Source organism: Hemicordylus capensis, chromosome 14 (assembly GCF_027244095.1).
Source record: "Hemicordylus capensis ecotype Gifberg chromosome 14, rHemCap1.1.pri, whole genome shotgun sequence".
Lineage (NCBI taxonomy): Eukaryota > Metazoa > Chordata > Lepidosauria > Squamata > Cordylidae > Hemicordylus > Hemicordylus capensis.
The window spans coordinates 16,367,907-16,388,875 of NC_069670.1; the positions used below are offsets into that span (position 1 = coordinate 16,367,907).

At 51.2% G+C, this 20,969-nt stretch overlaps 1 protein-coding gene across 3 annotated transcripts in view; it reads right to left on the minus strand.

The window, feature by feature from the left end:
* The window catches only part of PEAR1 (platelet endothelial aggregation receptor 1), a 49,923-nt gene extending 30,571 nt beyond the window's left edge, over positions 1-19,352 (minus strand). For 2 of the 3 annotated variants that reach the window (XM_053278011.1, XM_053278009.1), the window contains exons 1-3: positions 19,149-19,352; positions 1,434-1,529; positions 23-127 (exon numbers count right to left, since the gene is read on the minus strand). In XM_053278011.1, coding sequence (XP_053133986.1) covers positions 23-127; positions 1,434-1,528 — 200 coding nt within the window. In that variant the 5' untranslated portion in view covers position 1,529; positions 19,149-19,352. Of the gene's footprint in view, positions 1-22; positions 128-1,433; positions 1,530-18,850; positions 18,988-19,148 lie in introns of those variants that run through there. The other variant, XM_053278010.1, reaches the window with a different exon arrangement.
* Between the last annotated feature and the right edge of the window lie 1,617 nt (positions 19,353-20,969).

Consider the following 20,969-nt stretch of genomic DNA (forward strand, 5'->3'; position numbering starts at 1 on the left):
TGTCCTGGAGCAAGCCCCTTACTTGTGCTGAGTGCAGGTCTTCCCAAGGGGCCACGTCGCGTCACAGGGCTCCCTGAAGACTTGGGTGAAGGGCTGCACGTACGACTCTTTGGATGGGGTGGTGAAACTGGGAGGGAGTGAAAAGAAATATCTTTGCATCCATCTTTCGCTGCAGGTGTCGTTATGAACCGTTCACCAAGGACTCGACAATCCATGAAAGCATGCACAGGATTTAAACAGAATCCATCCCCTCACCCTAACACACACACACACACACACACACACACACACACACACTTAAACTGAAATTAATCATCTCTCATTTGAGCCACAGCTATCCACACTGGCATCCACTGAATGCATGACAGTTACCATCACGTATCCATTGAAGACACAGAGCCAGGCGGCACATGTGTCCAGCAAGGAGTACGGAGAGGACTCCACAGGAAAAGAGCATGTCAGATCTCACGGCAGCTAAGTGGTGGAACCGGGAGAGGAGCCACAACCACCGGGATGGGGAAGCTGCTATTGATTCGCCTCTTTTGGGGTCCCACAAATTAAGGGTCAATATAGGCCTGCCCACTGTGGCCTCCTAAAACGATTTGGTTCTTGGCCTGGCTTGGCGTTTCCCTGCCATGCCTGTAAAGTTGTGGCTAGGAAGGATGGGAGCTGTGGTTGGAGAGGCGGCTTCATGGGCACCGACCGGCCCCTCATACCCTCATTCCTATGGTCTACTAGGGACATTACGGGGTGGGGAGGGCTGCCCCTTTACAATCTCTGTCAAGGGATTTCAATCTCTGCTCCAAGTCTCTTGTGACGAGCTGATACTCTTAGGACCCTCCCTCCTCCTTTGTCCTCTCTGCCCTTTTTTGCCTTCTGCCCACCATGAGCTGGCTGGTGGTTTTTCTGCCCAAGTCTGCAGCTTCTCCAAATAAACCTCGACTAGTTTTAGCCCTTCAGCAATTGCCTCCCGAGCGCCTCCCTGAGCTCTGCTCTCGTCAAACCGAGTTTCTCTGCCGCATGAGGAGTGGACTCAAATTCTCCCCTACCCAGGGGCAGAGGGAGGCCAGCGGGCGGCCCAGGTCCAGCCGGCTGCCACAGCCCTAGCCCCACCCCCTGGGTCCGATGGGTCTGACGTCAGATGCAGGGCATGTGGTTAAGCTCCGCCCCCTGCGGCGGACGTCAAACACAGGGGAGTGGCCGGGGCATGATGCCTGCCCCTAATGGGCGGCAGCCTGGGTCCTTCCAACCCGTCCGCACAAGGGTGGCTCCGCCCCTGCCCCTCCCACTGCAGGGAGACCCAATGTCTGGGGACCCGAGTTTGAGAAGCTGTCAAGGTTGCTACAGGCTCCACTTCAAGAGGCAACCTTTGGGCTCTTGGACCAAGCTCACCCATCCTTCCCCTTCCAGGCCCACCTTCCCCTGCTCCTTACCTTTCCCAGTAACTGCAGACGTTGGGGTCACTGGGACTCAACAGGGCGCCCCAATCCAGCTGCATCCACAGCCACAGGACGGCGTACTGCTTCATCCTGAGGAGGAGGAGGAGGAGGAGGAAAGAGGACAGGTTGACCATGAGATAGAAGAGGACTTCACTCTTCTTCCAACAGCAGTCTTGGAGATCACCCAGGAGAGATGCCCTCAGGATGGTATCAGCCTTGCTGGGCAATAAGAGGGCGTTGGGATTTGAATTTCAGAGACCCAAAAGTGTTCTCCAGCACAATGCAGCCAGAGAGCCTTGCAACCATCAGATTTGAAGCGGCATGACATGTCCAAGAAAAAAGAGTGAAGAACATGCCCAGGTGTCAAAGCCAACTGTCAAAAATATCTTGGGCAGAACCAGGGGCGTAGCTAGGGGAGAGGGGGCTCGTGTTCATCCCTCTCTCTGACAGCCCCCACCCCCGAGTGAGGGAGATAATGAAGAAAATAGGGAAGAGTGGAGCTGGAGGGCCCTCAGGAGCTGGGGGCCCGGGTTCTTTGAACCCTTTCACTCAATTATAGCTACGCCCCTGTGCAGAACGTTCCTGATGCAGCCAGACTGAGGACGACTAAATATTGGGAAAGCAAAGGAGAAAAGTGGATCGGCAAAGGGTGAAGGCTTGCAGAGGCCTGAAAGGTGACACAATGCAGTGCATGCACAGTTGAGAAAGGCTGGGTGATGAAATTAATTTCTGCATCCAATTTATTCCAGCCCGTCGCTGGGTCCATCCACAGGGACAGATCGCCCCCTTCGCAGCCAGTGAAGATAATCCAGAGCCCGTGGAAGGGAACCGAGGGCTCCCTGCCTGTGGCCACTTGGCAGGAGAAAGAAGAAACCTCTCCCAGTTCTACAAGGGCCTTGTGTTTAACAGGCAGATCTGCCCGGGGAGAATGGAGACGGCAGCGCCACACAGCCAGCCCAGCCATGGGGGGAGCAATTTCAAAAGGCCAAGACTGTGGGATGGAGTTAAACACAAGGAATCTTCCTTCTGCGGAGTCAGGCCCAGACTCAGCACTGCCTACATTGACTGGCAGCGGCTTTTCCAAGGTTCTCGGCAGGGGTCTTTCCCAGCCCTACCTGGAGATGCTGCCAGGGAGGGAACCAGGGACCTTCGGCACGCAAAGCAAATGCTCTACCACTGAGCTACGACCCCCGCTCCCCAAACCACCAGATCTAAACTTAATGAATAAATAATTGGTAAGGTACAGGATATATGTTTTGAATTATTATAGCAAGGGTTAATTGTATAGTTAATGATTCGCGCGGATTGGTGAGCTGGAAGTCCATTTTTGTTTAATGTTTGATGTAATGAGATTTTCAAGATATTGTTAAAATCAATAAAAATGTAAAGCAAATAAATAATAATAATAATGCACCAGGGCGGCCGCAACGGCATCTCAAAGAAAAGACATTCGTTATTTTATTGACAAGACAAGTGTGGGGAAACGAGGGCCATTTTGCTCTGTGCATCGGAGAGATTCTGGAAACGGTTCTTCTGAAAACGTGTGCGTGTTTTGCAGTCTGTCCTCCCACCCCTTTCGAGCATATCCCCTCCGCCCGCAAAATGCCATCTAGAGAGGGACATGGTGGCGCAGTGGTAAAACTGCCGCCCTGTAACCAGAAGGTTGCAAGTTCGATCCTGACCAGGGGCTCAAGGTTGACTCAGCCTTCCATCCTTCCGAGGTCGGTAAAATGAGTACCCAGAATGTTGGGGGCAATATGCTAAATCATTGTAAACCGCTTAGAGAGCTTCCAGCTATAGAGTGGTATATAAATGTAAGTGCTATTGCTATTGCTATATCGGGCAGTATAAAAATATGATAAATATCCAAGGCATCCCAGAGAGTTCTCTTAATAAGAGTGCGACATTTCTCCCTCTCCTCCGCTGCCCAATGGCACCCTTCCAGTTAGGATATAAACACAGGAAGTCCCCCGTGAAAACAGGAAATGAGCAGAGTAGCGGAGGCCTTCCTCGTCAGCTGATGGCTTCTCAAAATGGGCCGATCAGATCGACTCACTTGGCCCTTGTTTGAGCCACCGCCACCCCCCACACGCAATCAGGAGGTGGTTTCCAAGGTCGCCGAAAAAGGAGATTGCAATGCATACGCAGAACGCTTATTGTCAAGAAACAATGGTCAACCCAATCCCTAATGCATGTCTGCAAGGAAGCGCTGGAAGCCAACTGGAGGGATAATTCGGCCGGCTTAGACCGACACCCCATCGCATGTATCGCCCCTAACTCTCGAACCTTTCCCGCCTGCCTTTCTCCTACCCATAACCCCAGCCTCGGCACTCTACAGCGGGATGCAGAGCCGCACGGAGGCATTCCCTGCCCGATGCTGTGGCGTTTCCCCATGGATACGGAAAGCAAGGTACCAGAGTACAATTCTTTGCCCTAACATCCATCTGTTTTTTTCGTCAAAGGGCAGTAACAATAAATGAGTGTCGCCTTTACTAAACTGACTCCCAATTCTGCTCCTCGGACTGAATCACACAAGCCTCTCTCTTCCTGGATCCACACTGGGGGCGGGGGGGGGAGCATATCTGGAAAGGAATGCCTGAAAGACAGTCTGGGGAGGTTATACCGCCATTATGCAGCTAAGCACTTTTTTGGTTGGTTGGTTTTAAGCTGAAAAATGCAGGTCCTGGCTGCCACGCCACAAAGCCCAGCTGGGGAACAGGAGTCTCTCAATGCTGACCCTGCAGAGGGTGCATTTGGGCTGATGTTCTTTAGCCTCCCTAGGTCCGTCTTCCCTGCGATGCTAAAAGTCTACGTGACCTCCTGACTCGGCTGTCAGGAGATTCCAGTTTCATCTCTCACAGAAAGGCAGACAGGATGCGGAGACCGGAGGTTGTCTCAGTTCACAAGGTTGGCCCGAGGAATCAAAAAGGTTTAACTGTGGCTGAGGGTACCCTTTGCAGAAGAGAGATTAGCAGCTGTTCCGGCAAAAGATTTTTATTATGAAGAAACTAAAAGCTCTCCTTCAGTCAAAAGGCTTCATTTGGCTGGTGCTTCCCATTGCTTCCCCAACGCCCCGGGATGCATTGTGTGTGTGGTGTTTTGTTTTTACAAGATCCTGTGAAATTGAGATGTTCTTCATATTCTTGGAGGTGAAGGAGAGCTGGTCTTGTGGTCACAAGCATGACTTGTCCCCTTTAAGGGGACAACAGGGTCCACCCTGGTTTGCATTTGAATGGGAGACTACATGCGTGAGCACTGTAAGATATCCCCCATTAAGGGATGAAGCCGCTCTGGGAAGAGCATCTAGGTTCCAAGTCCCCTCCCTGGCAGCATCTCCCAGATAGGGCTGAGAGAGACTCCTGCCTGCAGCCTTGGAGAAGCCGCTGCCAGTCTGTGAAGACGATACTGAGCTAGACGGACCAATGCTCTGACTCAGTATAAGGCAGCTTCCTATGTTCCTATATCAACAGGTGGCCTAGCCGTGTTTTAAGTAATATGGGGCAGCGAGAGAGTGAAACTGGACTAGACCTAAAGAGAGATTATTTTGGCAAGTCCAGAAGCTGGGAACTCCTCCGTTATGTCCTAGCGTTCATGCATAAGAAAGATGCTGGTTCACGGCAAGTATCCTGCAGACTCCTGACCTGATAAGGAAGCTCCCTACTTGTCATTTGTACACTGCTGTCCTTTTGAGCTGAAGATCTCTAGCAAGCTTGCGGGTGTCATTTTAACGCGCGCATCCCAAACACTGACTCATGTGTTTCTGAAGCCAGGACACACGCTGGCGCCAGAAACAGGGAAACAAACACCCTGCCCGGCCCTCCTCTGCCATCGAAGGCTTGGAAGAGCGCCCACCCGACTTTCTCCGAACTACAGAGAGTCTCCAGTGTGCCTCCGTCCACGGGAGCGAAGCCTGCAATGGTGAGTCAGGCTCCAGCAGGCAGCAACTCCTGCCTCCGTTCCCTTTCCTCTAAGGGCCATTTCAAACGGGAGATGGCCCTCCGAGAAGGAAAGGAAACGGCGGCACGAGGTGTCTTGATCTGCAGTTACCATGAAAGTGACATGTGTCGTGGTTTGCCAGGACAGCACCCACAGCAGTACCCGATCGAGGCTGTCTACCGTGAGTGGATTTTGCACCAACACCATTTCCCAATTAAACAACCCCAGACGATCCACAGGCTGATGCTTTCTGGGTTTTCCACGGGCCGACGAAGATGAGTGGGGGACATGACGGCATGGGTGACATTGCGAATTAAGCCCATTGGGCAGCAACAGCCCTGCCCACCAAGCTGATTGGCAGGCGCTTCCCTCCAAAAAGTGAGAGGGAGGGAAAGTGAACAAGAGCAAAAGTTACAGAAGAAGACTAAACAAGGGCCGAAAAAGGAAAAGAAGTGGAAATACAGTCACTGAAAACCTCGCAGTCGGCGAACTCACAGTTGGGAAGCAATTGGAAAGCACTGAAGACGGGGAGTTAGGGGAATCGCAGTTGCAAAAGGACCAAAAAAGAGAGCGTTTAAAATAGAAAAAAACCCACCCCTGACCCCTAGAAATGACCCTGGGAAATTGTCCCCAAACCTCCGAAAATCAACCCCAAAACTTAAAAAAAATATATCTCACCAAACTGTGGATACTCGGGTCGCGGTTGGCGAGGCCTGTCACAATTTCCCGGTCGTGGATACTCAACTCTGCGACTGGGAAACCCGCGGTTGGCAAGGGACAACTGTTACCTCCCAATTGGGGATCTATTATTGATTATATTTTTAGCAGCAGCAGCATCTAGAAGCCACGGCCCAGCCAGATCTATTCCTCTCTTCCCGAGAAGCTATCAAAACAGGCGTTTGGCAGCGCGCAACTCATTGCTCGGGGCCATCTCCCCAAACGGCCACAGGGGTCCTGGGGCAGCTTCTGGTCACCCCTGGAAACGTTGCCAGGTGCCGAAGAGAGAACCCAAAGCACCTGGAAGCAATTAGATGCTGAAGAGGCTTCTTCCTGCCTGTTATACACACACACACCTCGCTCATAACACAGTCACGCCTTCCTCTCCCAGGGACCACCCAAATGCCTGGAGGAGGAGGAGGAGGAGGAAGAGGAAGAGGAGCAGAAACTCGGCCTTATTTCCCCCATCGCAGGGCTCGGGGAGGTTAGACACAGGCAGGCCGAGGCGAGGGGGAGGAGGCCCCCCTGGAGATCCTGAACGTTCACGGGCCAGCTGCTGCTGCAGGACGCGCCTGGATGCTTGGCGGAGTCTCCAAAGCTTGCTCAGCCTCTGGAGGAACACAGAACCCATGTGCTCCACCCACGGCCTGTCTTCACGGCCGGGATTCCTGTGGCTGGAGCTGCAAACGGAGGCATGCAGAGAGGTGCTCTTGGGGGGCTGCCCCCCACCCCTACCCCTAGAGTCAGCCTGGGTCCTCTGAATACCTTCCAGGAGGACTGGCAGACTTTCTGGTTTGGGGATAGATTGGAGGAGGCCTGCACCCAACTTTGCCCCTCTTTTTCAATGAACCTGTCAAAAAGCAGATTCGGCTTTGTATGATTTAAGCGTCTGGCCACAGGAAGCTGCCTTACACCGATCCAGGCCACGAGTCCATCTAGCTCTGTATCGTTCCCACTGACTGGTCCGGGCTCCCCAGCGTTTCAGATGAAGCATTATTTATTAATTATTCTATTTGTACACAGCCCCAAGCTGCAATCTGTGGGTGGTTTACAGAACAGAAAACTCAAGGAAATCAAAACCTTAACACAATTTAAAAACCACAAGTCAATTTAAAAAGCTTGGGGGAGTCAATGTGTCTTTGGAGACTTTTTAAAAGTCGTTGGCGACGGGGAGGCTCTTATTTCAGCAGGGAGCGCATTCCAGAGTCTCGGGGTGGCAATCGAGAAGGCCCGTCCCAGCGTAGCCACCAGAAGGGCTGGTGGTGACTGCAGATGACTCTCTCCAGATGATCTCACTGGGCGGTGGGGCTCATGGCAAAGACAACACTTTCTTAAATACCCAGGGCCTAAGCTGTTGAGGGCTTTATAGGTTATAACCATCACCTTGTATTTTGTCCAGAAACATATCGGTAGCCAGAGTAGTTGTTTTAATTTAGGAGAGATAAGGTCTCTCCGAGATGACCCAGAGACAGGGGCGTATCTAGGGTGGGGCAGGTAGGGCACGTGCCCCGGGCGCCACTTGAAGGGGGGCACCATTTCTTAAAATTAAAAAATGGCCACCAAAAACAAAATGGCCACCATGCATGCTCAAATGGCTTCTAAGAGGCCCTAAGCCGTGCCAAGCCTCGCAGAGGCCATTTGAGCATGCACAGTGGCCATTTTGTTTTCTGAGGCCGTTAAAAAAAAATTAAAATGGCCACTGCATGTGCTCAAATGGTCCCCGTGAGGCCCTAGGCCTTCCCAGGCCTCACAGAGGCCATTTGAGCATGCATTGCAGCTTCCAAAATGGCCACCAAGCCAATCTTTGCAGGCCCGAACAGGCCCGAAAATCAGCCCGGGACGGGCTGTGGCGGTAAATTAAGAGGCCAGCGGGGGGAAGGTGAATGGTGAGTTTGTCTTTGAATCAGTGTGAAATCTTTAGTATAAGGCCCACTGGGAGTTTCTTGCTCTCTTTCTCTCATTTTAACTGTCTTTCTGAAATACTAGAATATATTCCAAGTGGTGACACAGTTTACTCTGCATATCCTTTAATTATTTTCAGAGTATCTGGGAAAAGTCAAATTCTCCATTTATTTTTAAAACTTATGTAATAGTGATGCTACAATGCAGAGTAGAGAATTAGACAGGCACTTCAGTTTAGTTTTCCAAGTATACTTCCACATAGTATTTGGGTATTTCATGAGCCCCAACATACTGAAATTTGTAGTTTCCCAGCATTTTTTGGTCTGGCTACGTCCACTGCTAAATAGTTTTTGAAATATTAAAAGAATAACGAGCTTGACTAGTATTTTTTAGCTGATATTATGGTAAAGTTCTCTGAAAGATGGGTGTCAGATGTTTGGACAGGTGGCGCAATTTCAGTGCTTGCCCTAGGCACTATTTTCCCTAGATACGCCTCTGCCCAGAGACCAACCTGGATGCTGCATTCTGGACCAATTGCAGTTTCTGGGCTACATAAAAGGCAGCCCCACATAGAGCACATTTCAGTAGTCAAGGCTGTAGCTTGACACCCCTGCCTTAGGGGATGAGGCCGTAGCTCAGTGGAAGAGCATCTGCTTCACCTGCAGAAGGTCTCAGGTTCAATCCCTGGCAGCATCTCCACGTAGGGCCGAGTCAGACCCCTGCTTGAAATCTTGTAGAGCCCCTGCCAGTCAGTGCAGACAAGACTAAACCAGACAGACTCAACCTGAGGCAGCTTCCTTTTTTCCTAAGGGGCTGATTCTGCACATGGAATGCCGGCTATCTGAGGATCCACTCATCTGGCTGCCTTTGCTGCTTCTTTTGGTGCATTCTTTTAAGAACCTTTAATTTAAAAAGAGGTTTTTTTCCCCATAAGAGGAATGCTAGAGGGCAATTCTGCATTTGAACTGAGGGGGCAATTAGGTTTCCAGTGCTAGCACGAGGGCTCTGAGCACCAATTCTGCTGCGGCCAGGCAAACACACCCGAGGAACCTTTAGTGGAACCTTGAAGACCTGGGAATCTGGATCAGAGCAGAAGCTTGGACGGACGACGGTCCACTTCATCGGATGCAACTGAACGCGAACGCGATGATGTGAACTGCACTCCAAGGAAGCTTTTGCCACAATCAGTATATCCATCTTTTAAAGACTCCAGATCCCTCCAGATGAGACTGTGCAGTCGCTCAAATGCCACTGCTGCCTAGCCATCCCCGCCTTTGCCCCTCCCTAGCATGGGCAGTAGTGACGAGGGGATGATCCCTTCTGGTCCCACAGACCCCCCTGGGGCCACCAAGCAGCACCAGCAGCCAGCTCGGACATGCAGAGTCCAACCACCTCCGTACAAAGCGGGCGGCGGCGGCTCAGAGCCCAAAATCAACACAGCCACCCGTCTGCAAAGGGCCGGCGAAACCCAGCCCTCTAAGGCATACATCTGGAGTGCATCAACCTCCAATCAGGGTGTTTCTGAGCAATTCAATAAACCTCTCCATGGATCCCTGTGCTGCTTGTTTGCAATATATTTTTTTTTTCTGTAACCAACTGGAAACAGGAAGTGACCCCTGGAGCTTCCCTCACACAACCAGCTGGAGGGGGTGTGGGAAAGAGTGCACCAGCGCGCTCGGTGTGTTCTCTCTGGTTCGTCCTCCCAGCCAAGCCGCAGATGCGAGCTCAGCATTAATTCGGGGCTGGGGCTGAGGGAAGGTGGGGGTGGAGAGATTCTTCAGGCACAGGCACCTCTCCGGGTGCAGAGCTGGGGGGGGGATCAGGCCCCGGAGATTAAGGGGTGCTGAAATGCCTTTGGGTCACTGTTGGGTGCTGGGAGAAGGGAGATCACTTTGGGGGCTGAGAAGCCCTGGAGTGAGGGGTGGGGCATGTCGTGCCATATGCAGAAGCTACGCCCGCCCACCCCAATCTATGGGCAAATGGCAGCAATCGGTCAGATGCTCTCAGGCTCCAAGAGGAAAAACCCCGCAGGTCTGCTGATCTCACGCGTCATAGGAACATAGGAACCTGCCATATACTGCGTGAGACCCTTGGTCCATCTAGCTCAGTATTGTCTTCATAGACTGGCAGCGGCTTCTCCAAGGTTGCAGGCAGGAATCTCTCTCATCTTGGAGATGCTGCCAGGGAGGGAACTTGGAACCTTCTGCTCTTCCCAGAGCGGCTTCATCCCCTGAGGGGAATCTCTTCCAGTGCTCACACATCAAGTCTCCCATTCATATGCAACCAGGGCAGACCCTGCTTAGCTATGGGGACAAGTCATGCTTGCTACCACAAGACCAGCTCTCCTCTCTTGCTCAAGGAGACAAGAGCTGTCCGCTTGACAGATCAGCACGCACAATTCACCGGCCCCTGTGCACGCTGGGCAGGTGGCCCAGAGGTACAGCCAGAGCAGTCTCCGCGGCTGTGACGCGGCCACGATCCCAGCCTCACAACCTGGCACTTGCTTCTGCAAGACAGGCTGTCATCCTGCCTGCTTGGCTGCGAGCAGGACAGACGGCGGAGCACACAACCCCACTCCGTTGGCAACGCTGGCCTGTCGCTGCATTACTGAAGGGGATGATCTGTTCAATGTCAACTGCAGAATACTGAAACACGGGGAGGGAAGACGAAAGCGTGGGAGGGGCGACGGACATTTCAGAAGGGGGAGGACGGTGAACGCGGCGCGGGGTTCTCTTGGCATACCTGGCTAGAGGGCCTCCCATGGGCCTCCTGAAAGGAGAAGAGTATCAGCTAGTGGGCGGAGGAAGATGGTTTGGATTACGGCTGGAGCCCTGAGGCGTTGCTGTGTGGGAAGCAAGCAAGCTGCCAAGAGACATGCACGCAGGATCAGTGCCAGAGCTCAGCGAGGGTGGATCTCATTTCAGAGCACATTTTTGGAAACCCCTGGAGACATCCCTAGTGCTGTGAGCAGCCAGAGAATCAGCTGGCCCACACAGCTCAGAGGTGAGTTGAGTTCTTCACAGACTTGTGTGGGGGGGGGAATGTTCTCTGAAGTTTCTCAGGGGGGAAGAAGCAAATTCTGAGGACTTTCTACTGGACTTTAGAATAGTCTCCAGAATTCTCAGCAGGGTCTTTCTTCCACACAGCAGCTGGATTTTCAGAAGTGACCTCCCCACGTGGTATGATCCTCATTTCAGGAGAATAAAGAAAACACAATAGCGGTCAGCCACTGTTGAGGGGGACAGAAACAATTTCCAGGATTGTGGCTTGCTTTCTATGAAGGGGGAAAGCAACACTCCACAAGCAGGGGATCGAATCTCTTCCATGTTATAACCAAGTTTATCAACAAGTTTATGACTCTGCACATGCTCAGGAACAGCAAACATACGTAGGATCTTGCACTCAGCATATGCTCAGGGTAAACAGCATGTACAATTCAGTAACAGACTTCACTGAATGAAGGGAGACACACCAGGGGGGTTGATGGTAACCTGAATACCTGTTAGTGACTTTTCTCTGGCTTACAAGATAACTTTCTCCCGTTCAGATGCTTTTAGAATGACAACTGGACATTTTCTGACCAAAATAAAGATTTGTCAAGACAATGAGGGACTTTGTTTCTCTGATCTTATTTTGTCCATAAACTGGGTTATAAAATTAAAAATTAAATAGATCATATTTAAAGATTGCACTTGTGCACCCTTTAACTAAAAAGTCTCGGGTCATTAGGGGGTTTCCCCCACCCCGAGTAAGGAATTCTGGTCCGATTCCTCCATTTGCCACACCCATCTATGGATATGCAAACTATGAATACAGCTAATATTTATATACCGCTTTTCAAAGTTCCCAAAGCGGTTTACATAGATATAAATAGATAAGTAAAATGGCTCCCTGTCCCCAAAGGGCTCCCAATCTAAAAAAGAAAGATAAGATTTTCAGCCACTGGAGGGATGCTGTGGTGGGGACGGAGAGGGCCAGTTGCTCTCCCCCTGCTCCATAAAAAGAATCACCACATTAAAAAAGATGCTTATTTGCTTAGTTAGCAGGGGACGAACTTCTCCTGAGTGAAGAAATCCATGAGGTGAGAATTCGTGAACCGGAGAATAATTATCTTCAGCAGCCTCCTCCCCAGGCAAAGGTGTTTGGGGCGGGGGGGAGAGAGTGGCGGGAGAATATTCTCATCCATGTCTCAACTCCTTATAATAAAAACCAGGCATCTCAAAACTGAGGTGAGCTTTGTGACATCCGGACCCACACAGAGGATCTCCACCTGGGCCTTAAAGCAAACGTGGTTCACCCACATAACACACCACGACCCACACTGAGCCGATCAGCCACTGGTATGGGCACAGAAGCCACACCGTACCCCAGAGAGGCACCCTGCCATGACGACCCCAAGCCTGGCTGGTCCAGCACAACACCTCCAACCACAGCCAGCAGGGGGAGCTAGAAGGCACACAACAGAGGGCGCCACCCACCCGATCTGCCCTCCTGTGTCACGTCTGGCTGCTTTGGAAGCAAACGTGCATCGGATGCTCGCCTGGGATAAGTCAGTGAGTCAGGACGTAGCTCCAGACCTGGAAACATTGGACAGAGACACCCATCTTTGCCTTCGAGAGATGCATGTTGGCCAAAGCAGTATCTGAACTTCAAGGGGCTCTTAAGTCAAGAGGTGCTTGCAGTTTCGAAACCCACGCCAGTACTTTCCTGAAAAGTGTTACAGCGTTTTCCCAAAATGCAACTTAAGTGGGGCAGCGTCCCCCACACACCACTTGCTTTGCAGCCTTCGTGTCTGCTATCTTAATGAGGAAGGAATACGCTCCAAGCCACAGGAATCTTGTTGCTAGCCCAAGTGAGCAGATCGGCAAGCCGACTCAAGTTTCCCATCTCTCCGTCTCAGACAAGATGAAGATCTCCATTCTGCTTGCCACAGGCGACTAGGAGAAGATCATTCCCCAAACATATTTTACATATAGGCTAAAACCTAGAAGGAAACTTTGGAACCCAGGTTTCAATGTCAACAAGGTTAATCCCCACACACACACACACAACACTTGACACATTCAGGGTCATTTCAGAAAGAAGCGCTTTAACGAAGCCTGTGTCCGGCTGATCGTCAGCACGGTAGATCTGCTTCGTCAAAGAGAACTGACCGTATTCTTGCTTAGAGAAGGGAAGATGGAGAATACACACGACAGTGGCTTACTGTAGGCTACTGAGAAGACAACTAATGGCAGCTATGGGTTCAAGAGGCAGGGAAGCTCTGTGCGGGAGATGTTTGGAAAACGTTCCCTGGACGTTAAGGACAGCTGCGTAGTTAAGGCAGGAAATATCTGGAGTTTCCTCTCCTGGATGAACTTGGTGTCCCCTGGATGGGAACACTGTAAAAAGTTTCAGTTCATGTGTCTATCCTGTTTAAGGTCTACAAGGTCTCTTAGAGAGCTGCCATATACCGAGTCAGACCCTTGGTCTATCTAGCTCAGAATTGTCTTCACAGACTGGCAGCGGCTTCTCCAAAGGACTTGGGACCTTCTGCTCTTCTCAAAGCGGCTCCAAACCCCTGAGGGGAATCTCTGACAGTGCTCACACATCATGTCTCCCCTTCATACGCAACCAGGGCAGACCCTGCTTAGCTAAGGGGACCAGTCATGCTTGCTACCACAAGACCAGCTCTCCTCCCATGCAAGACTACTTGGGGAGGAAAGCTGGTCTTGGGGAAGCGAGCATGAACTGTCCCCTTTGCTAAGCCAGGTCCACCTTGGTTTACATTTGGATGGGTGACTCCATGCGAGTGCGGCAAGATATTCCCCTTAGACCAGGCCTGCTCAGCCTAGGCCCCGCCCCAGCTGTTTTGGGAGGACAACTCCTATAATCCCCATCCACAGTGGCTGATAGCCAGGGATCATGGGAGCTGCAGGAGGGCTGAAGTTGAGCAGCCCTGCCTTAGGGGATGGGGCCAGAGCTCAGTGAAAGAGCATCTGCATGCTTGCAGGCCCAAGGTCCACTCCTTGGCAGCATCTCCAGGCAGGCCTGGGAGAGACTCCTGCCCGAAACCTCGGCGAGCCGCTGCCAGTCAGTGTAGGCAAAACTGAGCTAGAGGGACCGAGGGTCAGACTCAGCAAAAGGCAGTCCCTTCTGTTGCTCAAGTCGTCACCTCTACCTACAAGCCACTTACCATCCATACACGTAAGCGAAGGATTCACAGCCCGTAATATGCCCTTCGATGACTCTCCGATAAAAGGGGCGTTAGGCTGTGCCAACTGCTTTGCTGTCTTACACAGCTGCAGCAGCTGCAGCAGCAGCCACACCTGGATGCCTTTTCCTCTTCAAGATATTCTTGCAAAGCAGCTTGATTGGCGGAGTAAAGAGCGAGCACCATCCAGAGGGTTCTCCTGCCGCTGCACAGCCCGCTCGGGTCTGGGTCATCCTGACCTCTCTCTCTCTCTCTCTCTCTCTCTCTCATTTCCTCCCCCCCCGACCCCCATGCACAGATAGGAAGTGGCTGTTTACACCCAAAACGCACATCAGGAGCCTTTCCATTGTCCTGTTTATAGGAAGTGAGCAATGGATGGTGAGCCATCGAGGATGCAAGTCAGGGACGGGGGAAGACACCGGGCGAACCCCACGCCTGGGAAGGCAACTTCGACGCGTGCCTAGAGATGCCATGCCACCCCCACCCCCACCCCCAGAATTCCAGGTTGCACCCAAATTTCAAGCATCTCGCCCAGATTCGCCCGGATTTCAGCTTTTATTTTTTATTTTTTAAAAAAGCTAAGCTCTAGCCCTTGTAGAAGCGGAGTTATGGAGCAAAACGTGCAGTCACTCTTCGGCTCAACCGCTGGACTGGATTAAGAGAGGAAGAGCACAGGAGGCAGGCAAGCTGGGAAGGTTGCACTTTCACAAGGACAGTAACCCCCTGAGGAATGTTGCCTTGTCTGTTATCAGCAGGGGATCTCCATCAGGCAGTTAAGAGGATAGCTTGCTTGCTAATTTGCACATGCAAGTTATTTGCAAGCCAATTTCCATGATCTCCCAGAATATGGCAACCCGAGGGTAAATGTACTCATGTGAGAATCCAAGCCAGAGATCAGATTCAACAGGTGCCTAACTGCCTTGGCAGATCAAGTCGAAACCAAAGCAAAGCTGCTCCTCTCTGGACTGCAAGCCCAAGCAAAACCAAAACCAAAACCGGGATTGTTTTTTGTTTCACTTTCTGTATAGTAAGCCCTCCCCACCTGCCACCCCAAATTAGGTAAGCTGGAAGCATCTGCATGAAATCTGTTCGCTTTCCAGGATTTGGGGGTCTAAAAGTAACCCCAATAATGCCTAAATCAGGAGCAAAAACCAGTTATGAGGCAGCAGGATAGTGAAGTTCAAGCCACTGAAGGAAGAAAGCGGTAGAACATCACCCTCACACATGTAGGAGGATGCCAACGAGAACGAAGAAACATTTAATAAAGTGTGAGAAACTGTGCAGAAAGAGTACAAGGCATCGACCGAAGGCTAACAATGACGTGGCAGGACAACATCGTGCGAAAAAGCTCTACCTCTGAAGTCCTCTGAATTAGTAGGTTGAGAAACACACAGGATAGACCGTTTTAAAGCTGTGGTCTTCGACATCTCCAAACCCGGGACCCACCTTGAACCTGAAAATGCATTATAATGAGACCTGCTCCGTAACGCTTTAATACCATGCACATGGTATTAAATGGCGGTAGTGCCACGGGTGCAGCCTGCCTCAGATCAGGCTGCAACCCACCCGGATGGGACAAAGACCATCAGCTTAAGGCAAGTGTTGTTTTTTTTAAGAAAATCTACTTAAGGCAGCAGAGTAAAGTCTTCCAGAAAAGCAACGTCTCTGGGTAAGCGCCACGGAAGTGAGGAGGGTAGTGACGGTCAGATCAGAAGGTGAACCTGCCTGAATGCCGGCCACAGGGGTTTGAGCTCTGCAACTTCCGACGCTCCCAACGTGCACAGCCACTGCGGCGAGGCTGAACGGGGCGGGTGGGGCCGTTACTCCCCAAGGAAACCTTTGGGCCCGCTTGCGTGCATTGCTGACACTGACCCAAGGATGCGGCTTCCCCCAAAGCACGTCCAGGCATATCTTCCGTCCCGTTTCCTGGAAAGACTGAGCTGGCAGCAGACAGCCTATCTGTGGCCCTCAGGCCTCGGCGAAGACGCAGGGCTTTGCCCACAAGAGTGTGACACACTTCCCTTGCTGGCCTGGCAGATAGGTTGACAAGGGACAGTGCCAAGAGCAGAGGCTCCCAAGAGCCCCCCAGGGACGAGAGGATCAGTGGGGCAGAGCGCTGGTCGCAAGACTGGGCCTACGTCAGCGTTCCCTCTAGCAGGCTGTGCCAGACGTCGTTGACTATGAAGACGACGAATATTTATATACCACTTTTCAACCAGTGCTCTCAAAGCCGTTTACATAGACATAAAATATAAATAAATAAAATGGCTCCCCTGCTGCCAAAGGGCTCACCATCTTTTTTAAAAAAGAAACATAAGACAGACACCAGCAACAGCCACTGGAAGGGTGCTGTGCTGGGGTTGGACAGGGCCGATTGCTCTCCCCCTGCTAAATACAAGAGAATCACCACTTTAAAAAGGTGCCTCTTTGCTCAGTTAGCAGGGGGCTACAACTCCCAGAATCCCCAGCTGCAGAATCCCCTTTCGCCAAGGATGCTGGGAGTAGCACTCAACATTATCTGGGAATCCCTGTTATGGGGGGACCAGTCTTCACACACACCTGCCTAGAGTTGCCATGCCCCCAAAATTTCAGGTTTCACCCAGATTTTAAGCGTCTCACCCAGATTTGCCCAGATTTCAACTTTCTTTTAAACAAAAAACAAAAAACCTAAGCTCTAAGCTCCTTGTAGAAGCGGCGTTAGGGAGCAAAACATGCAGTCCCTCTTCTGCTCAGAAATTATTTTCAAGCCAATTTATATAACATGCAAATCAGGCACCTGGATTTGGAAAGGCAGAAGAGGGCAACCCTACGGGCCCCGCCCCCCCATTAAAATGTCTGTGTTTATTCCCACAAAAGGTGCTAACCACTAGGCTCACCGGCCCCCCTGGCTCAAGTCACCTGAAGTGCTCAGCTCTGCAGCAGGAATGGCACGACACTTGCTACTTGGTGAACATGAGTCTGACCACTGTGGCTGGGGATGATGGGAGTTGTAGTTCAACAGAAGCTGGAGGGCCAAGCTTGTCCATCCCTGGTACAGACAAGCTCGTGGCCTCTTCCACCCTCTGTTCCCTTAGGGCAAGGCAACACAACTTCGGCCCCCCTGCGGATGTCGGACTACAACTCCCATCAGTCCCAACAACTGGCCACTAGGGATGATGGGAGCTGTAGTCCAAAAACAGCCGGAGGGCTTGCTGATCTACCTTCTCCAGAGACCTAACCGAGGCTTCTCTCTAGCACGCGGTTTTAACACACTGCTGCCCCAGGCGATTCCCTTCTGGCAAAAGCAGCGGCCTCTATAACACACAAGCCCCATCACGGCATGTAATGAACTGACGATTCACTACAACAGCCAGCATTGAAGAGAACACACGTGCATACACATAGCCAGACAGATAATCCAAAGCCAGAAGGGAGGTGCAAGCAAGACCCAGGATGGAGATCGGCTGCCCTGGAGAAGCCGACACGCTCAGACCCACCCTGTCTCCATCCCGGCCGTTCTCGGCACTGCTGGACAGATTTGTTAGAACTTGGGGCAGAGAGCAGGCAGTGCGATTTCTGGAGTGCCCTGAGAACTAAACTCAGGGCTACGGCCCAAGCATCCACGGATGTCAGAGTGCGGGTTAAAAGTTTCCACTACCCAAGCGCACAAACATCCACCCGTATCGCAGAATCCTCGAGCACACCCAGGCGACGTTAGCAACTCAAGCGTTGCTCTACAGAAGCACTTAATTTCGACAGGCACATTCAATTACTCAGGAGCCATTTAGTCAGGAAGCTGCCCATGACATTTCAGGATCTGAAGGGACCTTAAGAGATCTTCCAGCCCAGCCCTTTGTTTAATGCAGGAATCTGCTCCACCATCCCTGACAGTTGGCTCTCCAGCCTCTTTGGAAACCTTCCGCAAAGGAGAGTTCACCACCTCATGAGGCAGGCTGTTCCACTGGCACACAGCTCTTACAGTTAGGAAATTCCTCCTAATGTCTATGTCTAAATCTGCTTCTTTGACATTTCAACCCCAAGCCCACTCCTCCTTCTAAACGACAGCCCTTCAGATATTTGAAGACGGCTTTCATATCTCCCCTTATCAGGCACATTTTGGATTTACATCCCCGAATCATATCACTGAAAAACCCAAGAGCACCAACGCAAGATGTCACACACCACAAAAGCTCAAAACAAATACACCTGGGAAAGCAACATACTCCTCCTCAGGTCAGTCCTGGCACGTCTCTGTGTGTTTTAGGGCAAGCCAGCTCCAAGCTCAAAAGGGTTCCTATCACTCCGAGAGGTACAGAAAGGAAAAGGAATACAGGGCTGGTATTCCAGAGGACAGCTGGTCTGGTGGTAGCAAGCCTGGCTTGTCCCCTTAGCTAAGCAGGGTCCACCCTGGTTGCATATGAAAGGGAGACTAGAAGTGTGAGCACTGGAAGAGATTCCCTTTAAGGGGATGGAGCCGCTCTGGGAAGAGCAGAAAAAGGTTCCAAGTTCCCTCCCTGGCAGCATCTCCAAGAGAGGGTTGAGAGAAATTCCTGCCTGCAACCTTGGAGAAGCCACTGCCAGTCTGGGTAGACAATACTGAGCTAGATGGACCAAGGGTCTGACTCAGTATACGGCAGCTTCCTATGTTCCCTCATGGATTTGCGAGAGGCAGAGGCAGCCATACCTGGAGGCGTTTTCCTTTCAAGGCTTCCCTTCAAAAGTAACAGACTGACTCCTGGTTCTACATCATCACGGAAGGGGGAAATAGCCACGCACTCCGTGAAAGAGGTTCTTCCAAGTCAAGTCTGATCTCGGGATCATTCTGGCCAAATGACAAAGGACTTCCTAACGAGCCAAACATCCCTCCTCCTCCTCCTTCTCGGCACAATGCCATGCCCTGGCAGAAGACTGCCCTTGCCTCACTCAAGAGAGCATCTCTTGGGACCTGGATCCACCCACAATGCAACCCAACTGGCACTTACCTTGTCCCTGCCGAGGGCCACCTGCAGAATCCTCCACCTCCTGGCAACAAGCACGACAGCCTCCCCTGAACCGCTTTCTGTTCAAGAAAAGAGCTCGATGAAGGCAAGGCAAGCAGACAACAACAGACCCCGAGAGGCAGCAGACACTGTGTTTATTTCTGCCCCGGATAAAAGTCCCATTCTCTCCCCGCTCTGGGTGGCTGTGGCTGGATTGGGGGGGAGAGAGAAGATGAAGCGAGAGAGATGTGAAAGAGGAGAGGAGGGGTGAGGCAGGAAGGGGCTGGGATCTGCTGTCAGCCCTCAGGAAGTTTTGACAAGGAAACTCAGCAGAGGGCTTGGTGGGGGGAATCATGAAGAGCACATTTTTCCTTGGCAAGAACACAGATTGTTTGGAACAAGCCAATCGTGCACTGAAAAAAAAGAGCTCAGCGTGGAAGGCTGCCAGCCCGAGAGAGTCTGATTCGGGGTGGTCCAAGGGCTATTTCGGGAGGCAGACCACGGTCCACCCACCCCACCTCCAATCTGGACACTGGCGACTGGGCAGAGGACAGGAGAAACCAATTTCAGCCACCCCCACGCTCCGAGGACTATTTTAAGGAGTTAAAGGAGCTTAGGAGAGACCCCGAGGTGATGTCCCAGAGGACACCATGCTTCATGTGTTGGTTGAAATGAACCATGAACATCCATGCTTTTGAATTCAGGGTTTCCAATTCCGAATGAAGCTATTCCTGGCAATCCCTGCTCCCACCCACCACCAATATCCCCCGCCCCCATATAAAGCCATTAAGATCTCCACAACATGCATATTTGTTCCTGGAGATTCCAGGGCCATCCTGGAGGACTGGCAACCCTATGGTCAAGAATAGGCCTAGAAGCCAATCTCACCATCTAAAAAAGAAACCAGCAACAGCCACTGTGGGATGCTGTGCTGGGGGTGGACGAGGCCAGTTGCTCTCCCCCTGCTAAATAAAAAGAATCACCACTTTTAAAAGGTGCCTCTTTGCTCAATTAGCAGGGGACGGACCATCCTATTGATTTATGATTCCACGTAAACTGCTTTAAGCACTTTTGTTGAAAGGCGATACTGTATATAAATATTTACAGTTGCAGTAGCAGTAGCATTTCTTTTTATACTACACTACAAATATTTACATCCTTTTCTACAAGAGTGCTCAAAGCAGTTTACAAAGAATAAATAAAAATAAATTTAGACTGTGAACCCTTCGAGAACAGGGTAACATCTCTTCAATATCAGGAACATAGGAAGCCGCCATATACTGAGTCAGACCCTTGGTCCATCCAGCTCAATATTGTCTACACAGACTGGCAGTGGCTTCTCCAAGGTTGCAGGCAGGAGTCTCTCTCAGCCCTATCTTGGAGATCTCCTTTGGAGAGTTGAAAGCCAGGTCTTCCATCTAGTATGGCACACGGTGTCCTTCCCTTTGACCCATGCGGTAGCATTTAAGGAGGTTGAGCGGGGAGGCCTAGTCCTACCTGCCCTGCAACCCTATTTTGTAACTGAATTCATGTCCTACAATTTTGGAAACTGGATTTTCGTGAATGTCCATAATATGTCCAACCTCCTGCAATAAACCTGGGTTTTTTTTGCTCTTCGTTGGCGAAAGTCAGCATGGGGCATAGCATGGTGGGGGAAAGGATCTTTCAACGGTAATATATCACACAAGTATTGAAAAGAGAACACCCGGACTACTTGATAGATTTGTTATTCACACTTTAAAAATGGAAGGTTGAACCGGATCTATTTAAAGGATCCTCCTCAGTTAAGCAGCTAAGGAAAACAATTTATGGAGAGATTCTAGA